A 19,561-nucleotide genomic window follows, 5' to 3' on the forward strand; every position below is an offset into this window, starting at 1 on the left:
TTCCTTGTTGTCTCTACATGTTAATACAATACATACTATGAGAGTGAATAAACCACATCTTGTGTTATTATTCATACAGGAACATAACAGAAGTTATTGGCAACAAGGATGGGATATTCTTGAGCAGTACAACTGATATTCTTACAAGAATATAACCCGGAACCTATACAGCATTCTCAGTATATACAAGTATGTCTTCGGAAGTGGATAAGTTAATCGAAGTCATTACGGCTCAAAACCTAAAGATGGAGGAGCAACAAAAAGCTCATCAAGAACAACAACAAGCTTATCTGGAAGAAAATAGGAAACTCATGGAACTACTGGTGAAAGGTCAAACCGAGACAGCAGCGAAGCTAGCACCATCGGCAGCCTTACCCAAGTTTTCAGAGTATGATCCAGCTACCGAACTATTGACTGATTACATGAATCGATATGACACTTTTGTAGCGGCTCACTCTATACCTGAGGAGAGGAAAGCTAACGTGTTCTTAATTAATCAGTCACCTGTTCTTTACAAACAGATCAGCAACATGGCTAGCCAACTGGAGACCCCAAAACTTATAAAGGAAGTTACCATGGAAGAAATAGATAATTTCTTAAAAGAACAATATGATCCCACACGATTTTTAGTACGCGAGCGTTATAAATTCTGGAGTACTATGAAAAGGAAACCTGGAGAAACTATTCATGAATTAGCGAATAGAATTAGACAGGAAGCGACCACATGTGACTTTTCTAATATTGATGATCCATTAGATGAAGCTATGAGAACACGGTTTGTCTGCTCAGTAAATAATGAAGCAGTTCTCAAAGCACTGTTCAAAGTAAAAGAAACAGAGCTATCTTTTAAAAGAGCTATTGAAATTGCGACAAAAACGGAGGACGCAGCCAAGATAGCCAAAGAAACCGTATATGGAGAGCAACAAAAAGTTAACAAGGTACAACCAGATCATAGAACTAAGACACCACCAGGAACTTCAAACTACAAAGAAGCAAGACAGACAACTTTCAATTGCTACAGATGCAATAAAACTACACATACTGCTAAGGAATGTCCATACAGATCTGCTACATGTAATTTTTGCCAGAAGTTAGGACATCTAAGAGTTGCCTGCCGAAAAAGAAAAGCAACTACTAATAAAAGGCCTATAGCACAGAATTCTATACCAAAACAACAGCTTAAAACTATTCGAAGAATACATATGGAACAACTTCAAAAGAATATTGAGATAGAAGAGCAGATCATCGAGATGGAGTTAGATACAGGAGCCTGTGACAACTTCATTACTGAGGAAGTCTGGTGTAAACTTGGAAAACCTGTACTCTCTACAACAACGACAAACTACGAATCTGCTTCAAAACATCCTATTGAAGTAATTGGACAGTGCCAGCTGAATACTAAAACCGTTAAGGGAAATCCTATTGCTTTGAACTTTGTAGTTAGCCGGGTTCCAAATCTCAACCTGATAGGACGAGGAGCAATCAAACTATTGGGGATATCAATAGACAACCTGCTCAGCCAACAAACTACTACGACTTGTAAATTAGTAGACCAGGAAACGGCTGACAAAAGTCTACAACAATCTTGCGAGCAACTCTGCAATGAATTTCCTGATCTATTTAACAATGATCTAGGCTGTTTAAAGGATTACGAGCTAGAAATAAAATTCAAGGCAGATGCCAAACCAGTGTTTCACAAACCTCGACCTGTTCCATTTGCTATTCAAGATGAATTAAATCTAGCCTACGAAACTGGAATTCAAAGAGGAATCTGGAAACCAGTACAGTTTAATCAATATGGTACGCCTGTAGTTCCGGTCAGGAAAGCGCAACTTTCCAACAGTCATCAAAGATCGATCAGAGTATGTGGAGACTACTCACAAACAGTCAATCCACAATTAGAGACTCACCGACAGCCTATACCTCTACCCGAAGACCTGATGAACAAGTTAGGAGGAGGATACGGATATACTAAAATTGATCTAGCGGATGCATACAACCAAATCCCCCTGGGACCAAACAGTCAGAAAAAGCTTGCTCTTAGCACTCAAAAAGGAGTACTACTACAGATGAGACTTCCGTTTGGAATCAGTTCAGCACCTGGATATTTTCAGGAGATAATGGAACAATTGACAGCTGATCTACCAGGGGTAGCTGTATATTTAGATGATATACTGGTTAGTGGTACTGATGCTACAAGTCATTTACAGAATTTGCGACAACTACTTGCAAGACTGAATGAGAAAGGTTTACGATGTCGTAAAGAAAAATGCCATTTTGCTCAACCCTCGGTAGAATATCTTGGTCATAACCTTTCAGCAAAAGGAATTTCTAAAGGACTAAAAGCAGATGCTGTTAAACAGATGCCTGCCCCAACTAACATAAACAGTTTACGTTCATTCCTTGGATCAGTACAGTTCTACAGCAAATTCCTACCTAACCTATCAACGATTACAGAACCATTACACCAGCTAATTAGAAAAAAATGTGCAGTGGAAGTGGAGTGCAGAACAGGAAACCCGTTTTCTTCAGCTAAAGCAACTGCTGACTGCTGACACAGTTCTTACACATTTCAACTCAAAGCTGCCTATAGGAATAGCATGTGATGCTTCCGAAAAAGGAATTGGAGCTGTCTTATTTCACAGATATGAGGATAATAGTGAAAGACCTATTATGCATGCTTCTAAAACATTGACGGCGACCCAAAGAAAATATGGTCAGATTCAAAAAGAGGCACTAGCTATCATATTTGCGTTGAAGAAGTTTCACCAATTTCTCTATGGCAGAAAATTCACCATCATTACGGACCATCGAGCATTGACATCTATGTTTGCACCTAACAAAGGAACTCCTGCACTTGCTGCTAACCGATTAGCAAGATGGGCTCTCTTACTCAGTCAATATGAATATGAAATTGAATATAGAAAGACCAACAAACATGGGAATGCAGATGCTCTTAGTCGGCTACCTGTTGGACCAGATGTTGGGTTTGACAGAGAGGAAGACGATGCTGACGTAGACATTATTTGCACTATTAAAACTATTGGAGCTCAACTTAACCCTACAGATCCAGGAGTAATAGTCAAGGAATCTTCTAAAGACATTGTTATCTCTACAGTCATGAGATATACAACAGAAGGATGGCCACATCGAGAGGAAGCAACTCCAGCTACTTCTGAAATCAAAGAATTTAGAAAGTTAGAAAACTCACTATCGGTGTGTAATGGTTGTCTACTCTATGGAAACAGAGTAGTAATTCCTACCAGCTTACAAAAAGAAGTACTGAAGATATTGCATCTCGGACATTTTGGGATACAAAGGATGAAGCAGCTAGCACGCACAGCGGTATACTGGCCTAGAATGGATGCTGACATTGCAGAGACAAGCAAGTTGTGTATATCGTGTGCTGAAAATCAGAGACTACCTTCAAAGTATCCTGTACATCCGTGGATGCTACCAGAGAAACCATGGAGTCGTTTACACTTAGATCATGCTGTCAACTTTATGGGAAGTAACTGGCTAGTTCTCACAGATGCTTACACTAAATATCCTTGCATACACAGGACCAGTTCTACATCGACAAAATCAACTACTGATCTTTTAGAACAAGATTTTTCACACTTTGGCTATCCACACACATTAGTTACAGACAATGCTACTACCTTTAAATCAGAAGAGTTTCAACAGTGGTGCAAAGAAAGAGGAATTACACATTTATCAGGAGGTCCTTATCATCCTGCAACAAATGGAGTTGCTGAGAGAATGGTGCAATCATTTAAACAAGCTTTGAAAAAGTCTAGTCTACCACCTAATGCAGCATTATTAGAATTCTTGATGCATTATAGAAGAACACCTTTAGAGACTGGATATTCACCAAGCCAACTCCTACATGGAAGGCAAATCCGATGCAAAATTGACACAATTATTTCATCACCAGCCCATTCGGCTCAAGGAAAACAATCTAAAAATACACAGCTTCTGAATGACACGGTAAACAAGATTCACAGCTATCAAGTTGGAGATCCATGCTATGCGCTATACTGTGGCCCTAGAAGATCTAATCAGCCTCGATGGGTTCCAGCATTAGTGACTAAAGTCTATGGCCAGCGAAGTGTTAATGTTAGAGTATGGCCACGCGGACCCACATGGAGGAGACATGTAGAACAACTACAACCTAGATTTAGCACAGAAGAAGACCTACACCCTGGAGATATATTTCAAACATCAGATAAAAATAGTGACAGGCTACCTATTCCGGTACCTCCCGAAGAACCAGTGCGTCAACCAAAGAGACCAAATCCTAGACATCCTCTACACAGTGATTATGGACCACATAATCCACGTAGGTCATCTAGAAGGAGACAGCAAACACAATTTTATCCGTAACGTTTCGTCTGTTCATATCATCTCCAGACTAGTGAGGAGGTGTTAGATTGCCATCATAAAGCTTAAGTCAAGCTAAATTTGCGCTATCTATTCTAATATAGCTAAATATTCTAATACAAGTAATGCTTTTGTTTAGCTATTTATTAGATAGCCACAGCTGAGGCTTATATAAACTAGGTCTGAAAGGCAACAGTGCAATACATACTATGAGAGTGAATAAACCACATCTTGTGTTATTATTCATACAGGTAACATTTATTACTGTTATACTTTCCTTGTTGTCTCTACATGTTAATACAATACATACTATGAGAGTGAATAAACCACATCTTGTGTTATTATTCATACAGGAACATAACATATTCCATGAAGTGGTAAAGCACCCATAGATCCTTTAATTAGATTAAACTAGTAAACTTGCTAGTTTCATGCACCGTGAGAGATCATCATGAATAATCAGAATATTGAGAATTATTCCATGAAGTGGTAAAGCACCCATGGATCTTTTAATTAGATTAAACTAGTAGACTCGCTAGTTCCATGCACCGTGAGAGATCATCATGAGTAATCAGTATATTGAGAATTATTCCATGAAGTGGTAAAGCACCCATGGATCTTTTAATTAGATTAAACTAGTAGACTCGCTAGTTCCATGCACCGTGAGAAATCATCATGAGTAATCAGTATATTGAGAATTATTCCATGAAGTGGTAAAGTACCCATGGATCCTTTAATTGGATTAAACTAGTAGACTTGCTAGTTCCATGCACTGTGAGAGATCATCATGAGTAATCAGTATATTGATAATTATTCCATGAAGTGGTAAAGCACCAAGGATCCTTTAATTAGATTAAACTAGTAGACTTGCTAGTTCCATGCACTGTGAGAGATCATCATGAGTAATCAGTATATTGAGAATTATTCCATGAAGTGGTAAAGCACCCATAGATCCTTTAATTAGATTAAACTAGTACACTTGCTAGTTCCATGCACTGTGAGAGATCATCATGAGTAATCAGTATATTGAGAATTATTCCATGAAGTGGTAAAGCACCCATGGATCCTTTAATTAGATTAAACTAGTAGACTTGCTAGTTCCATGCAGTGTGAGAGATCATCATGAGTAATCAGTATATTGAGAATTATTCCATGAAGCGGTAAAGCACCCATGGATCCTTTAATTAGATTAAACTAGTAGACTTGCTAGTACCATGCACTGTGAGAGATCATCATGAGTAATCAGTATATTGAGAATTATTCCATGAAGTGGTAAGGACCCATAGATCTTTTAATTAGATTAAACTAGTAGACTTGCTAGTTCCATGCACTGTGAGGGATCATCATGAGTAATCAGTATATTGATAATTATTCCATGAAGTGGTAAAGCACCCATAGATCCTTTAATTAGATTAAACTAGTAGACTTGCTAGTTCCATGCACTGTGAAAGATCATCATGAGTAATCAGTATATTAAGAATTATTCCAAGAAGTGGTAAAGCACCCATGGATCCTTTCATTAGATTAAACTAGTAGACTTGCTAGTTGCATGCACAGTGAGGGATCATCATGAGTAATCAGTATATTGAGAATTATTCCATGAAGTGGTAAAGCACCAATAGATCCTTTAATTAGATTAAACTAGTAGACTTGCTAGTTCCATGCACTGCGAAAGATCATCATGAGTAATCAGTATATTGAGAATAACTCCATGAAGTGGTAAAGCAACCATGGATACTTTAATTAGATTAAACTAGTACACTTGCTAGTTCCATTCACTGTGAGAGATCATCATGAGTAATCAGTATATTGAGAGTTATTCCAGGAAGTTGTAAAGCACCCATGGATCCTTTAATTAGATTAAACTAGTAGACTTGCTAGTTCCATGCACCGTGAGAGATCATCATGAGTAATCAGTATATTGAGAACTATTCCATGAGGTGGTAAAGCACCCATAGATCCTTTAATTAGATTAAACTAGTAGACTTGCTAGTTCCATGCACCGTGAGAGATCATCATGAGTAATCAGTATATTGAGAATTATTCCATGAAGTGGTAATGCACCCATGGATCCTTTAATTAGATTAAATTAGTAGACTTGCTAGTTCCATACACCGTGAGAGATCATCATGAGTAATCAGTATATTGAGAATTATTCCATGAAGTGGTAAAGCACCCATAGATCCTTTAATTAGATTAAACTAGTAGACTTGCTAGTTTCAAGCACTGTGAGAGATCATCATGAGTAATCAGTATATTGAGAGTTATTCCATGAAGTGGTAAAGCACCCATAGATCCTTTAATTAGATTAAACTAGTAGACTTGCTAGTTCCATGCACTGTGAGAGATCATCATGAGTAATCAGTATATTGAGAATTATTCCATGAAGTGGTAAAGCACCCATGGATCCTTTAAATAGATTAAACTAGTAGACTTGCTAGTTCCATGCACTGTGAGGGATCATCATGAGTAATCAGTATATTGAGAATTATTCCATGAAGTGGTAAAGCACCCATGGATCCTTTAAATAGATTAAACTAGTAGACTTGCTAGTTCCATGCACTGTGAGGGATCATCATGAGTAATCAGTATATTGAGAATTATTCCATGAAGTGGTAAAGCACCAATAGATCCTTTTATTAGATTAAACTAGTAGACTTGCTAGTTCCATGCACTGTGAGAGATCATCATGAGTAATCAGTATATTGAGAACTATTCCATGAAGTGGTAAAACACCCATGGATCCTTTAATTAGATTAAACTAGTAGACTTGCTAGTTCCATGCACTGTGAGAGATCATCATGAGTAATCAGTATATTGAGAATTATTCCATGAAGTGGTAAAGCACCCATGGATCCTTTAATTAGATTAAACTAGTAGACTTGCTAGTTCCATGCACTGTGAGAGATCATCATGAGTAATCAGTATATTGAGAATTATTCCATTAAGTACTAAAGCACCCATAGATCCTTTAATTAGATTAAACTAGTAGACTTGCTAGTTCCATGCACTGCGAAAGATCATCATGAGTAATCTGTATATTGAGAATTATTCCATGAAGTGGTAAAGCACCAATGGATCCTTCAATTAGATTTAACTAGTAGACTTGCTAGTTCCATGCACTGTGAGAGATCATCATGAGTAATCAGTATATTGAGAATTATTCCATGAAGTGGTAAAGCACCCATAGATCCTTTAATTAGATTAAACTAGTAGACTCGCTAGTTCCATGCACTGTGAGAGATCATCATGAGTAATCAGTATATTGAGAATTATTCCATGAAGTGGTAAAGCACCCATGGATCCTTTAATTGGATTAAACTAGTAGACTTGCTAGTTCCATGCACCGTGAGAGATCATCATGAGTAATCAGTATATTGAGAATTATTCCATGAAGTGGTAAAGCACCCATGGATCTTTTAATTAGATTAAACTAGTAGACTCGCTAGTTCCATGCACCGTGAGAAATCATCATGAGTAATCAGTATATTGAGAATTATTCCATGAAGTGGTAAAGCACCCATGGATCCTTTAATTGGATTAAACTAGTAGACTTGCTAGTTCCATGCACTGTGAGAGATCATCATGAGTAATCAGTATATTGAGAATTATTCCATGAAGTGGTAAAGCACCCATAGATCCTTTAATTAGATTAAACTAGTACACTTGCTAGTTCCATGCACTGTGAGAGATCATCATGAGTAATCAGTATATTGAGAATTATTCCATGAAGTGGTAAAGCACCCATGGATCCTTTAATTAGATTAAACTAGTAGACTTGCTAGTTCCATGCAGTGTGAGAGATCATGGACCAAAGCACCCATGGATCCTTTAATTAGATTAAACTAGTAGACTTGCTAGTTCCATGCAGTGTGAGAGATCATCATGAGTAATCAGTATATTGAGAATTATTCCATGAAGCCGTAAAGCACCCATGGATCCTTTAATTAGATTAAATTAGTAGACTTGCTAGTTCCATACACCGTGAGAGATCATCATGAGTAATCAGTATATTGAGAATTATTCCATGAAGTGGTAAAGCACCCATAGATCCTTTAATTAGATTAAACTAGTAGACTTGCTAGTTTCAAGCACTGTGAGAGATCATCATGAGTAATCAGTATATTGAGAGTTATTCCATGAAGTGGTAAAGCACCCATAGATCCTTTAATTAGATTAAACTAGTAGACTTGCTAGTTCCATGCACTGTGAGAGATCATCATGAGTAATCAGTATATTGAGAATTATTCCATTAAGTACTAAAGCACCCATAGATCCTTTAATTAGATTAAACTAGTAGACTTGCTAGTTCCATGCACTGCGAAAGATCATCATGAGTAATCTGTATATTGAGAATTATTCCATGAAGTGGTAAAGCACCCATAGATCCTTTAATTAGATTAAATTAGTAGACTTGCTAGTTCCATGCACTGCGAAAGATCATCATGAGTAATCAGTATATTGAGAATTATTCCATGAAGTGGTAAAGCACCCATAGATCCTTTAATTAGATTAAACTAGTAGACTTGCTAGTTCCATGCACTGCGAAAGATCATCATGAGTAATCTGTATATTGAGAATTATTCCATGAAGTGGTAAAGCACCCATAGATCCTTTAATTAGATTAAATTAGTAGACTTGCTAGTTCCATGCACTGCGAAAGATCATCATGAGTAATCTGTATATTGAGAATTATTCCATGAAGTGGTAAAGCACCCATAGATCCTTTAATTAGATTAAACTAGTAGACTTGCTAGTTCCATGCACTGCGAAAGATCATCATGAGTAATCTGTATATTGAGAATTATTCCATGAAGTGGTAAAGCACCCATAGATCCTTTAATTAGATTAAACTAGTAGACTTGCTAGTACCATGCACTGCGAAAGATCATCATGAGTAATCAGTATATTGAGAATTATTCCATGAAGTGGTAAAGCACCCATAGATCCTTTAATTAGATTTAACTAGTAGACTTGCTAGTTCCATGCACTGTGAGAGATCATCATGAGTAATCAGTATATTGAGAATTATTCCATGAAGTGGTAAAGCACCAATGGATCCTTCAATTAGATTTAACTAGTAGACTTGCTAGTTCCATGCACTGCGAAAGATCATCATGAGTAATCAGTATATTGAGAATTATTCCATGAAGTGGTAAAGCACCCATAGATCCTTTAATTAGATTAAACTAGTAGACTCGCTAGTTCCATGCACTGTGAGAGATCATCATGAGTAATCAGTATATTGAGAATTATTCCATGAAGTGGTAAAGCACCCATGGATCCTTCAATTAGATTTAACTAGTAGACTTGCTAGTTCCATGCACTGTGAGAGATCATCATGAGTAATCAGTATATTGAGAATTATTCCATGAAGTGGTAAAGCACCCATAGATCCTTTAATTAGATTAAACTAGTAGACTTGCTAGTTCCATTCACTGTGAGAGATCATCATGAGTAATCAGTACATTGAGAATTATTCCATGAAGTAGTAAAGCACCCATAGATCTTTTAATTAGATTAAACTAGTAGACTTGCTAGTTCCATGCACTGTGAGAGATCATCATGAGTAATCAGTATATTGAGAATTATTCCATGAAGTGGTAAAGCACCCATGGATCTTTTAATTAGATTAAACTAGTAGACTCGCTAGTTCCATGCACCGTGAGAAATCATCATGAGTAATCAGTATATTGAGAATTATTCCATGAAGTGGTAAAGTACCCATGGATCCTTTAATTGGATTAAACTAGTAGACTTGCTAGTTCCATGCACTGCGAAAGATCATCATGAGTAATCAGTATATTGAGAATTATTCCATGAAGTGGTAAAGCACCCATAGATCCTTTAATTAGATTAAACTAGTAGACTTGCTAGTTCCATGCACTGCGAAAGATCATCATGAGTAATCTGTATATTGAGAATTATTCCATGAAGTGGTAAAGCACCCATAGATCCTTTAATTAGATTAAATTAGTAGACTTGCTAGTTCCATGCACTGCGAAAGATCATCATGAGTAATCTGTATATTGAGAATTATTCCATGAAGTGGTAAAGCACCCATAGATCCTTTAATTAGATTAAACTAGTAGACTTGCTAGTTCCATGCACTGCGAAAGATCATCATGAGTAATCTGTATATTGAGAATTATTCCATGAAGTGGTAAAGCACCCATAGATCCTTTAATTAGATTAAACTAGTAGACTTGCTAGTACCATGCACTGCGAAAGATCATCATGAGTAATCAGTATATTGAGAATTATTCCATGAAGTGGTAAAGCACCAATGGATCCTTCAATTAGATTTAACTAGTAGACTTGCTAGTACCATGCACTGTGAGAGATCATCATGAGTAATCTGTATATTGAGAATTATTCCATGAAGTAGTAAAGCACCCATAGATCCTTTAATTAGATTAAACTAGTAGACTCGCTAGTTCCATGCACTGCGAAAGATCATCATGAGTAATCAGTATATTGAGAATTATTCCATGAAGTGGTAAAGCACCCATAGATCCTTTAATTAGATTAAACTAGTAGACTCGCTAGTTCCATGCACTGCGAAAGATCATCATGAGTAATCAGTATATTGAGAATTATTCCATGAAGTGGTAAAGCACCCATGGATCCTTCAATTAGATTTAACTAGTAGACTTGCTAGTTCCATGCACTGTGAGAGATCATCATGAGTAATCAGTATATTGAGAATTATTCCATGAAGTGGTAAAGCACCCATAGATCCTTTAATTAGATTAAACTAGTAGACTTGCTAGTTCCATTCACTGTGAGAGATCATCATGAGTAATCAGTACATTGAGAATTATTCCATGAAGTAGTAAAGCACCCATAGATCTTTTAATTAGATTAAACTAGTAGACTTGCTAGTTCCATGCACTGTGAGAGATCATCATGAGTAATCAGTATATTGAGAATTATTCCATGAAGTGGTAAAGCACCCATAGATCCTTTAATTAGATTAAACTAGTAGACTTGCTAGTTCCATGCACTGCGAAAGATCATCATGAGTAATCAGTATATTGAGAATTATTCCATGAAGTGGTAAAGCACCAATGGATCCTTCAATTAGATTTAACTAGTAGACTTGCTAGTTCCATGCACTGTGAGAGATCATCATGAGTAATCAGTATATTGAGAATTATTCCATGAAGTGGTAAAGCACCCATAGATCCTTTAATTAGATTAAACTAGTAGACTTGCTAGTTCCATTCACTGTGAGAGATCATCATGAGTAATCAGTACATTGAGAATTATTCCATGAAGTAGTAAAGCACCCATAGATCTTTTAATTAGATTAAACTAGTAGACTTGCTAGTTCCATGCACTGACACTGAACTACTTGGGAGACTAAATGAGTCAGAGCTGATAACAAATCCAATTGATAAAATTCTGAAATAAGTATATCTTGAAGTGGTGTTCGAGATTTTGCAAATGCTCTATTCGGTTATAAGTCGAAGTTACAGAATATGATTCACCATTCATAAAATGAAGGTAGGTTTGCGCAATAAGATAGACAGACTATAGGCGACATCATGTGACTTGAGGTAGGACGAGAGTTCAGTTATGGTTGTAAAGGCAAAGCCATTACGTAAACAGAAGTAGGTGCGTACGCTTGCTGATCCAATCATTAGCTGCATCCTATACATCAACAATGGTAGAGCACGTGCTTTTGTTTATGTTTTGACTACAACAATACGGTGGACTGCTCGAGTCGTCATTAGTTAATAACAGAGAATGTACGTATCGCCTCTACCCTATCTATCTCATTGGGTTGATGTAATTTTCCTGTTCATCAAGAAGAGATGAATCTTAAAATGGAATCCAAAACTTGAAAAACTTCTCAGTTGCTATCTATATGATGTAACCAATGACAAAAACTGAACGACAAACGAATTGAATATTTCGAATAATTACAAAAAAAATTCACTCATTCAAATATTCCCCCAACTAATCCAAATAACACCAGAATCTACTCGCATCACATTCTAACTGATATCTTCAAAATATGGAAAAGACTGTGAAGTGATATATAACACACAATCTTTCGATAAAATCATGACAAAATACTTTTGGTAAAGAGAACCCTGTTATCATTCATCAATCTTTGAGAGAATAAATGATACACACTACATTTATTCAAAACAATACATATATTCATTTTCTTCATATTCTCTTCAAAACGAATACTTACCTATACCTAACTTAGTACAATTCCTCCATCTGTCCATTGGGCCTTCTTTTTTTTTGCTCATCCCTCTATTTACTGGGCAAGAGACTGTTATGGAATGGTTAAGCCAAACCAAACAGGAGAATTCCATAGGCAAGCCTAGGAAAACAGTCAGGTCGAATGCCAAGGCGCTTGTCCACACGACAGCCTGAACACAGCGACACTCAACGAACTTAATCGCGAGTAGCCGGCTAACAGAATTCTAGCTGAAGCATACAAGCCTTATGGTATCAACGCTCGATTGCCCCAAAATCTCAATCTGTATATAAGTAGGCATCAGGAGCAGGACTAAGTGATGAAAAGGAAAATTACACTGAGCAAGCTTCTTATACAGGGTATTGAAGAATAGTGGCGTATCCAACAGAATCAATGAAGCGAAAATAGTAAACAGATTTTCGCGAAATTCAATTTCGCGAAATTACACATTATATATATTATATAGTCAACTTTCGCGAAATTGAATTTCGCGAAAGTGAGTTTCGCGAAATTCAATATCGCGAAATTACACATTATATATATATTATATAGTCAACTTTCGCGAAATTACACATTATATATATTATATAGTCAACTTTCGCGAAATTGAATTTCACGAAATTGGATTTCGCGAAATTACACATTATATATTATATAGTCAACTTTCGCGAAATTGAATTTCGCGAAAGTGAATTTCGCGAAATTGGATTTCGCGAAATTATACATTATATATATTATATAGTCAACTTTCGCGAAATTGAATTTCGCGTTTTTCAATTTCGCGAAAAGTCTTCTGATATTATGGATGATACAGCTAAATTTATCAAAACTCATTAATCATTTGATGAGGAGAATTGTATATAACCAGCGGAATTTTACTAAAACGATATCAATTCTTCATTCAAACTCAGAGAATTAACACACTACACAACTATGGAGGATAATACTCAATCTGGAGTGATAAAACCTGGATCGAATAGTTCAGTGAAGATGTCGAAAAAGAAAATTTCACCTGTAACTTTTTCTAACACGACTCCTCCAACGAAGAAGAAGAAATCCAACCAAATCGAAACGAATTTGGAGCAAAGGGCAAAAGATGTGGCAGACAAGTTAAGAACATTAAGTAAGGATACTTTAATGGAAGCAAAATCACTGCAGAAAATGACAGACCTTTCAGTAGGATTGATTATGGAGGTGACAAAAACGGAAGAAGCTCATTCGATCCATGGAGCGTGCTGTATCATTCACTTCAACTATGTGGAAAATGGAATTAGTAAATCTACTGCTGTATTTGCTCCAAAACGATTTCTAGATGAATCGCTGTCTTATCCAAGTATTATGGTATATCTTGGATTAAAACCTAAGAGTAATGGACAGGGAAGTTACCATGACTTAAGACGAGTAACAGAAGGAACCTCAACTCCCTTGGACATGAAACGCACTCTAGCCAATCTGAGAACGAAGAGACTTGAAAAACTTATACAACTTTTCGAGACTCGTAATCTCAAGGAGTTCAAAGCACCATCTATTTTCTACTATCACAATGTTGGAACAAGTGAATACAAAGATGCTGAAGGCAAGGTGAATGTGGTACCAACTGTAGCATTTTCAACCAAAGTTGATGGAGAGGAAGTTCAAGGAACTTTAACGATGCCTTCGAGATATGCCCTTTCGTTGAAAGAAAATTATCCGGGTATCATTATATACAAGGGACTAGTAACATCTCACAATACTCGCGAATACTACGATGTAGTAGTCATGGGACATGAAGAAGCAAGCAGATTTTACGAGAGTTCGGCACAATGCAAAAAGGATCCTGCTATCATAGATATTTCCGATGACGATGAGTGATTGATGAACAACTCGATACAAACTTCGTTTTAAAGATTGTACATGAACATTTTCTTATATATATATTCAATGTTTCATTTATACTATATTATCTTTATTGTGACCTATCTACTTGAACATTTTCATATATTTCAAGTTAAACATAAACTATTTTATTTTTATTGAAACAAAATGATGATGGAAATAATGAATAATACATATAAATATATCTTTTAAAGTGAATAATTTTGTAATAAAACTGATCTTTCATTCAACATATTAATTTCTCCAACAAACTTCAATCTTACATATATACAAAAAAAAACCGAAAATAAATTCCTTAAAATTCTTAACCATTCAAGAGCTTCAACATTACAAAAACATCAAATCTTCAAAAAATAACTTTGTACATAAACACTTTCTCATATATATTCAATGTTTCAAATATATAACAATCTCCGGAAAATCAACCCCTCTGTGTCCCAGATATTAACCCCCTCACTCATCCGGTAATCTCTCGCTCTCCTCGATAATCCGCGAGATCCACTCCGGAAAACCAACCAGCCCTCGATGTCCCAGATATTCACCCCCCACTAATCCACCGATAATCCGCGACGATTCGGCCGACTAATCCGCAACGATTCCCCCGACTAATCCCGCGATAATCCACGTTTAATCGGATGACTCATCCCCCACTAATCGGATGACTCATCCACAGATAATCCGCCGATTACGCCAGGAGCGGATCCATACCCCCTCGAATTCAACCCCCTACTCTACACCACAATTTCCCCCCAAACCCCAACATCTCATTCAACTCCACGCAATTCAATCTACACCCCTAGCCAATTTAATTCGCAACCCCCTTTTTCTATCCCCCGCTGGATCCGTGACTTTTTTGTGTAGATCTGCTCTCTACATACTACTTTTATATAATAGAAATTTCAAATAATAAAAACCTTTGTTCTGAAGGAAGACAAAGTTCACTCACTAGCTTATAAATTTATCTAATTACCGACAACATACAGCCAAACTCGTACACTCAGTAGCGACACTGATCGACTCTCACTCACCCAGTGACTAGTGTAGTAGACTAACTAGCGGCAGTACTAACTAGTAGTAGTCGTAGACATTAGCAATAGTAATAGAACTAGTAGTAGAAGTGACTCACTTGTGAAATGTCATGCCCTTTCTTTTGAAAGCGTGGTGGATGCCGAGCCATGACATTGTAATTCGTGTAGACATTTTTATATGTTATATCTTGCATACTGTGTTGTTCTTTTTATTATATGGTTGTTTTACTCGCTGTGCTATACTTATCGTCACTTAAATTGTTGTCATACCAACACACTAGCAATCCTATTTATTCACCTTGTTAGCCGGTATTCTTACCGTTAGCCGGAATGGGTGATACTATTATATATAAAGGAGCACGCTCACTTAGTTGAGCAAAGAAAATGGCCGTACACTCCTCGGCTAGTGGAATTTCCTTCTCGAATAAAAAATTAAACGAAACCACACACAATTTATTTCTTTGTGAAATCGTCTACATTGTGCCAAGTAAAGGCCAACAAGTTCCTTTACACTGGTGGCAACAGTAGAATTGCGCAGAACCTGGTAGGCACCATCTAGAAATTTGGAAATCAAACTCCGGCAGACCTCCTGCCCTGCTTGCAAAAGCAGCCTCAATAGAAGAAAACCGGAGTAGTATGGCAAACACCGAAAGTTTCGAATCTGGCCAAGATAGCTGTACGGCTATCCCCCACATTCGTAGAGAAACTTGGTGTTTTAGAATAAGCAAGTTATCTAGCACTTCAGGGAAGGATTGATAACTGGCACTACGCCGACCACCCCTACTTTGTAAGGCGCTCGATACTGCCCAAAAAGGCACTCCAAGTCAGGCCACGATCGTCTATAACGGCTCCCCTCATTCGGAGAAAACCTCAAGTCATGTCTCAAAGGAAGACAAGGAGTGTAGACCGGGACACGGACCGACTAGCTGACGCCATTGGGCAACTTTTCAGATTAAGTCAGAACACACAACCGGCCTCCCAACTCAAAACGCCCAAGTATAATGGCGTCGGAGACCCAGAATACTTCATTACCAGATTTAGAGAAATCGCAGCTGCAAATAGATGGGCCGAAGAGGCCAGCACACTGCGCCTCAGAGACTTTGAAGAGAGAGGCAGAGTCCTGCAAAAGGGATGTCGAGGTGGCAGCCACCTTTGAAGCCATCCGAGCCCAATTTGGACTATCTCCCTGACAAGCCAGAGCAGAGTTGAGCAGTTTGAAAAAAGAAACCCAAACCTCTCTGCAGGAACACGCAACTGTTAAAAAATGCTATTCTCACCTACTAAATTTCTACATCAAAAAAGTAAGTACTTCTTATTCAATGTTATATTGTCTATGAATTGCCACACATCCACTACTTAAAAACGTTGGATTTGCCACTGTTCGTGATAGTAAACATGTTCATTTCCTTCCGCAGCTGAGTTACTTTTACTTTTTTCCAGCTACGAGTACTACAGAACTACAGAACTAGCACGGGTACTCCGAGAGTTGCGATAGGCGACGGTGAGAAGAAAGAGAGCAGGGTATATTACAAAAAAGCGCACCATCTCATTCACTTTTACAAACGCTCCCGATTGAAAATATACCTCAAATAACCTAAAAAGTAGAAGTTTTACAAACTAAATTGATCATCTCTTGAAGCAGTACGATGCCTCTCAAAAAGCCTACTCTACTGCCAAAACGCAAAAAACAGATTGATTTCCGTAGAGAGAGAGACCGAATTCGCGAAGCAGCAGCTAGACGAGCAAAAACTGCTGAGCAAGCACAGCTACGGCTAGAACAGGCCAGAACTGCTACTGCAGCTGCTCAAAGTGCAGAAACTGCAGAGCAAAGACAGCTACGCCTACACAAAAACAAAATAGCTACTGCATCTGCTAGAAGTGCAGAAACTGCAGAGAAAACACAGCTACGCCTGCAACGAAACAGAATAGCTACTGCAGCTGCTAGAAGAGCAGAAACTGCTGATCAAACACAGCTACGTTGAGAGCAGGCCAGAATAGATGCTGCAGCTGCTAGAAGAGCAGAAACTGCTGAACAAACACAGCTACGTCGAGAGCAGGCCAGAATAGATGCTGCAGCTGCTAGAAGTGCAGAGACTGCTGAGCCGACCCAGGAGCGACCCAAACAGCTCAGAGCAGCTGCTACAGCTGCCAGACGTGCAGAAATCATTGAGCAGTTGCAGCGGCGACAAGAAAATGATGCACTAGCTACAGCAGCTGCTCGGCGAGCTGAATTTCTAGAGCAGACGCAACGGTGACAACAGCAAGATGTATTAACTACAGCAGCTGCTTGGCTAGCTGTACATCGCCTGCTCAAGAGTAGGCACAAGCCGAAAACTTTGTTCATACACCCAACAGAAAAACAAAAAATGTTGTTTATCCGCAAGTGTTGCGGTGAATTAACATTGTGTTATTGTTATGTCATGTCTGTATTGAATTAATGTGATGTTATTGTTATGTCATGCTGTCCTTATAGTTCTGTTATACTTACATATTATCCACATGCATTATTCTAACATATCTTTCAGTATATACAGGCATGTATTTTCATGCATTCATTCTCCTTATTGTATCTCATAAAGAGGCTATCATGTCGGTGTTGTTTTAGGGTTAAGGTGCTAATGCTGTATCTGCCTTGACATCATACTGTCTGTCGTGCTATCTATGTAAAATATTACTGATAGTAAATTAAAATTTTTATTAACACAACCAAATTACTGGTACACTGTTTGTATATACCATGTCAAAACACAGGATATAGACGAAGAACTGGTGAGCCCTGATTAGTGTTTTAAGAATGTAGGAGTCTACATTCAATAAATGCTGGTGATAGCATAATATTTTGTAGAATTTCTTAAAACGTGCAAAATCTTTCAATACTGCCAGTTTGAAGAACTTCAGTTTGCCTAGCAATGTCAATTTCATTATCAGCTCTCTGTACAAAAACAAGACAACTCCGATTTGAGTGGTTTGATACTTATGCATTGTAGACTAACTGTAAAACACATTGCAAATTTCCATTGTTCTCCCCAACATTATTGACATGTATGACAGCATAATTATGTGAATGCAGTCTGATCAGGGAAACAATTTCAGTAAACTGCATATTTGGAGTTGTTTTACAGTATGAAAGACAACTCTCAATAAGCCTCTTGCTGTACGTGAATCTATTCCCGTAGACTGGTAATGCAGCTAGTTATATATAAAGGAGCGCGCTCACTTAGTTGAGCAAAGCAAATGGCCGTACGCTCCTCGGCTAGTGGATTTTCCTTCTCTAATAAAAAATTGAACGGAACCACACGCAATTTATTTCTTTATGAAATAGTCTAGATCGTGCCAAGTAAAGGCCAGTAAATTCCTTTACACTGGTGGCAACAGTGGAATTGCACCTCTGCATTCCTTTACAAAAGTCCATTCCTGCGGTTTTGCATTTCATGGAATAGCAATAGCGCTGTGTGCCTACACCCTTCTGTCTCTTAGATAAATCATTAGTAGTAATCTCAGTCGTCTGTTCGTTTGATTTAGCGGTGTATTCGTGATCTTACATAGCTGTTAAATCTGAAACTATATTGCTTTCTCACATTGAACTCAATGAAATTTACTCAAAGCGCTAACTCAACATGGCGCCGGCCGGATTTCCGTACTCGCGAATAACCTTTGCCATTCCAGGGTTTTCAGTTCAATGGGAACGAGTATAACAGAAACACGAAAGAGTAAACTTAAAGTGTGATAACTCCTTGAAAACTAAACATTTATTTTGTAGTTATCTCCTGGTCATTATAAAATGTATATATACAATTTTGGTACAGTATAGCATTGGCAATGAATATGAAACATGTTGAAAGATTGCTTTTAACTAAGTCTATGATATTCAGATTCTGGTGTTCACCGATGCAAAATTTTAACTGGCAGCAACCACGGCAAAATCTTGAACGCTCAAACAATACAGGTAATAGAGCACCAATCAAAATGATAAATTGTTGTCCGAAATCAAAAAACTCAAATTTAATGCTTGTTGATAATCTGAACTAATGAGTATTACAAATCTTGTAAAAAT

At 37.5% G+C, this 19,561-nt stretch overlaps 1 protein-coding gene across 1 annotated transcript; it reads left to right on the forward strand.

Moving 5' to 3' along the window:
* Positions 1-17,153: 17,153 nt before the first annotated feature.
* On the forward strand, positions 17,154-17,762 carry LOC137404835 (ATP synthase subunit b-like). The gene is made up of 2 exons (XM_068091062.1): positions 17,154-17,288; positions 17,496-17,762. The coding sequence occupies exons 1-2, from the start codon at positions 17,154-17,156 to the stop codon at positions 17,760-17,762; spliced, it is 402 nt and encodes a 133-aa protein (XP_067947163.1).
* The last annotated feature ends 1,799 nt before the right edge of the window (positions 17,763-19,561 follow it).

The sequence above is a fragment of the Watersipora subatra genome, chromosome 9 (assembly GCF_963576615.1).
Source record: "Watersipora subatra chromosome 9, tzWatSuba1.1, whole genome shotgun sequence".
NCBI lineage: Eukaryota > Metazoa > Bryozoa > Gymnolaemata > Cheilostomatida > Watersiporidae > Watersipora > Watersipora subatra.

What these genes read in the sequence shown, in the direction of transcription:
- LOC137404835 (XM_068091062.1), top strand. Translation starts at nt 17,154, where the DNA reads ATGCCTCTCAAAAAGCCTACTCTACTGCCAAAACGCAAAAAACAGATT. An exon ending in CACAGCTACGGCTAGAACAG is followed by an intron (nt 17,289 to 17,495) that starts GCCAGAACTGCT and finishes CGTTGAGAGCAG; the next exon opens with GCCAGAATAGATGCTGCAGC.